General features: G+C 65.8%; 2 protein-coding genes across 2 annotated transcripts; both read left to right on the plus strand.

Annotated features, from left to right (window-relative positions):
• Nucleotides 1–570: 570 nt before the first annotated feature.
• MNEG_8449 (hypothetical protein) lies at nucleotides 571–1,572 on the plus strand (the record flags this gene model as incomplete). The annotated part of the gene is made up of 1 exon (XM_014043080.1): nucleotides 571–1,572. One exon carries the CDS (start codon nucleotides 571–573, stop codon nucleotides 1,570–1,572), a length of 1,002 nt encoding a protein of 333 aa, XP_013898534.1.
• Nucleotides 1,573–2,465: 893 nt separating this feature from the next.
• On the plus strand, nucleotides 2,466–2,691 carry MNEG_8450 (hypothetical protein; the record flags this gene model as incomplete). Its single annotated transcript, XM_014043081.1, has 1 exon — nucleotides 2,466–2,691. A coding segment is annotated over one exon (226 nt), but the record flags the coding sequence as incomplete, so codon positions are not given.
• Nucleotides 2,692–3,457: the final 766 nt, after the last annotated feature.

Here is a 3,457-nt window from a genome sequence, read left to right on the forward strand (position 1 = left end):
TGGCGGGGGCGGACGCCTCCTAAATGTATTCTATGGCAAAGGCATGTGATATTGTTACAACAGTTGCGGAAGCATGCCGGCAACCGCACTGTGGCCGTCAGGAATGAAATGACCGCCCTCTGCCCTTGGGCGGGGGGGCTTAAATACAAACGGGGCGCGCGCGCAGCGCGCCGCGCTCGGGTGACGGGTGACAACAGGGAAAATCAGCTAAACGCGCGATTTATGAGCGTTTAGGCTCATGCAATCAACAAGCAATCATTTAATTACGCTTTCCACCGGTTAGAAGCAGAGTTTGCGGCTAAACGGTGGCAAGGCCTGTGCTGGGCACATCGTCACTGATGCGCCACCCTCAGGGGCCGCAGCCGCAAGTGTTAGCCTGGGCAAACCAGGAGCAATTAGGGCAATCACACACTGTCAAATGCGTCACGCAAAGTTACTTGTGGCACACGCTATGCGTCCACAGATGCAGTGGATTGCTGCACGCGCGCAAACAATTGAAAAAAGCAGCGCTGCACCAGCCACCACACACTAAACTGGTCGCCGGCGCATTGTCCTGAATCCACCCTAGGCATGGCCGGCACAGGAAGCTCCGCAGCCGAGGCGCTGAACGCCGAGGGCAACGCGCGCTATGCCGCCGGCCGCTTTGCGGACGCGCTCAGCAGCTACCGCGGGGCGGCACAGGCGGACGGATCGGTCTCCAAATACCACAGCAATCAAGCCAACTCGCTGATGCAGCTGGGGCAGCCAGAGGCGGCGCTGGAGGCGGCGGAGGCAGCGATCGCAGCAGACCCATCGTGGCTGAAGGGCCATTTCTTCAAGGTGCTGGCGCTGGAGGCGCAGGGCCGCCTGGAGGAAGCCGTGGGCGCATGCATAGCGGGCGACGCAATCGTTGCAGGCGACGCTGCGCCGCTGCGCGACGCGCGCGCTCGGCTAGAGCAGGCGCTGCGGCGGCGGCGCGCTTTGGAGCGGCTTGAACAGCAGCGGGCGGAGGAGCGTGCCGCGGCGGAAAGGCGGGCGGCGGCGCACGAGGCAGCGGCGGCCGCAGCGGCAGCAGCAGTGCAGCAGCAGCAGCAGCAGCAGCAGCAGCAGCAGCAGCAGCAGCACCAGCAGCAGCAGTCATCAGCGGCATCGGCCCCGGCGCGCGCCTGGGCGGCGGCTGCGCAGCCGACGGTGGCTGTGACCTACAGCGCCAAGGTTCGAGACGACTCCGGCAACGTGCGCTCCTTCAGCTTTGAGCACCGGCTGGACGCGGCCCGCGTGCGGCGCGCCGCGACGGACAGGCAGGAGGGCGTCGCCATCCTGCGCGCTGTGACCATGCCGCACTACCAGGAGATGCTCGCGGCGGCCCCCTGGCGCTGCGTCTCGTGCGTCACGGCGCCGGCGACCAAGCTGCTGCTGCACCCCATGTCGTACCTGCACTTGTCGCCGCCCAAGGTGCTCGACGCAGGGGTGACCCCAGTGTCCGCGCAGGCGGCGTGCGCGGCGGCCGCGGAAGCCATGACGCAGTCGATCATGGCGCAGGCGGGAATTTCGGGCCGTGCCAATGCGGGGGTTGCCACGGGACGCTGGTGAGCATCGCGCACGGCGAGTGCGAGCGCAGCCACCTTGGGTTGCTGCTGCCAGTGAAGTAATGAACGAGTGCGGTTTCTGCGCTGCCAGAGTCGGCTGGGAGTTTTGATGACAAACCCAGCTATTCCCACTGTGACCACGGCGAAACTGCAACAATATGGCAACAGTATCCCGGTGGGGCACGCTATCCCGGTGGGGCACGGCGTGCCCGGCACGCAGTCTGAATATGAAGCCACACCTGCAACTGCAGAATTGGGAGCCCGTCGTAAAGCATTGGCTGGTGCTGGCGGACTTGTATCAGGAAAAAGTCAGATGATTAGGCCAGTACAGAGCGGTGCCGTCGTGCGGCGGCGACCGCGATGCCTGCTTCGTGTTGATTTGCATCGATTCTCCCGGTGGCGGCGCACCCCCACAAAATCATTGTGCGTCCGACCTGCCTCCCTGTGCTCAACCCCATGCGCCGCCCCCACAAGCTTTTGAACAGTTTGTCAGCCCATTTCAAGCCCAACGAAACACTCGCGATACTGTAGTAACACACGTCTGTTCCTCGCCCGCGGCAGAGGGTCAGCACTCGGCGCGCACCGACGGCTACTGGACTGTCTTTTGAGGCAGAACCGATAAAACTAGTTGTCCGCTTGTCCTTACGGTCGCCCAACCCGACGACCGGCGCCAAGATAGCACGCCGCCCGTATCCCATGGCGCAGGTCCAGTGTGCGTAAAGACCTTGATTTTTTCATCAGGTGGGCAGTGCGCGAGCCTCTCTGCCGCGTCGGCGACGGAGATGCATCGGAGCTGAAAGTGGCCCCGACGCGAATCGACTGATTGCGCGCATCAACCCGGAAGATGACCCCAGAAGCAATTTGAGGGGGCCGTAATGATGCCTTTCACCGCCTGTAATGACCGCGACCTTGCCGCTCGCCCGCCGGCAGGTGTACATGGCGGCAGTGGACGGGAGCGATGCGACCGAGCAGGTCAAGCTGGAGCACGGACTCGCCTCCAGTGCCCTTCCCTTAGCGAGTAATGGCAGCAGCGACGGCAGTGGCAAGCTTTGTGAAGCAGACGCACGGCCATCCAAGCCGGCCGGCCTGACCGGCGGTGAGGACACGCCACAGGCGACGGCGGGTGGGTCGGGGTTTTGCGCTTCGTTGGGGAAAGCCGAACGATGGCAAGGGGCGCCTGGTCACGGGCCCGCACCAGCATGCCATGAGCGTCTATACATCAGTGCGAGCGACTGCTTTGTATCGACGACGCCTGCACTCATGATGCTGAAGAGAGAGGGCAACCCGCGTGTCCGCCGCCCCCCTCCCCCCCCCCCCACGCGTGACGACCACTCGCACCACTTCCCCACACTCTAAAACCGGTGCCTGGATGCCCCCACCCAACCTGCATGCACAGTGGTGATGCCAGTCGAGGTGCCCTTTACTACTGCCGCCCAGCCGCTGTCGGGCGGCTCGGGTGCAACACCCCCAACGGCAGCGGCGGCGGCGGCCGCTGCAGACGGCGGTGGGCGCCAGGAGCAGGATAGGCAGAGGCACAGCCCCGACCACCACAAGCGGCAGGCGCCCCAGGAGCCACCGCAGCGCGGCGACCGGCCGCCGGGCAGGCCGTCACCCTCCCTCGGCCAGCCCGGCAGCGCGTTCGGCCGCTACGTGCCGCGGCCCAGGCAGGACGGTCCGGAGCAGGCCCTGCGGAAGGCGCAGGGGCACCCGTACCACCAGAAACCCCACCACTACCACCCCCCCAAGCCCCACCGCCACCACCACCACCACGGCCCCGTGGACCCCCAGGCCCTCATGCAGCAGCTGGCAGCGCTGGCAGCAGGCGCGCCCGCCCCCGCGCCCGCGCCGGCCGCCTGGGGGAACCACGCCGCGTTTGCCGCGCTCGTCGC

Source organism: Monoraphidium neglectum (genome assembly GCF_000611645.1).
Source record: "Monoraphidium neglectum strain SAG 48.87 unplaced genomic scaffold scaffold01607, whole genome shotgun sequence".
Classification (NCBI taxonomy): domain Eukaryota; kingdom Viridiplantae; phylum Chlorophyta; class Chlorophyceae; order Sphaeropleales; family Selenastraceae; genus Monoraphidium; species Monoraphidium neglectum.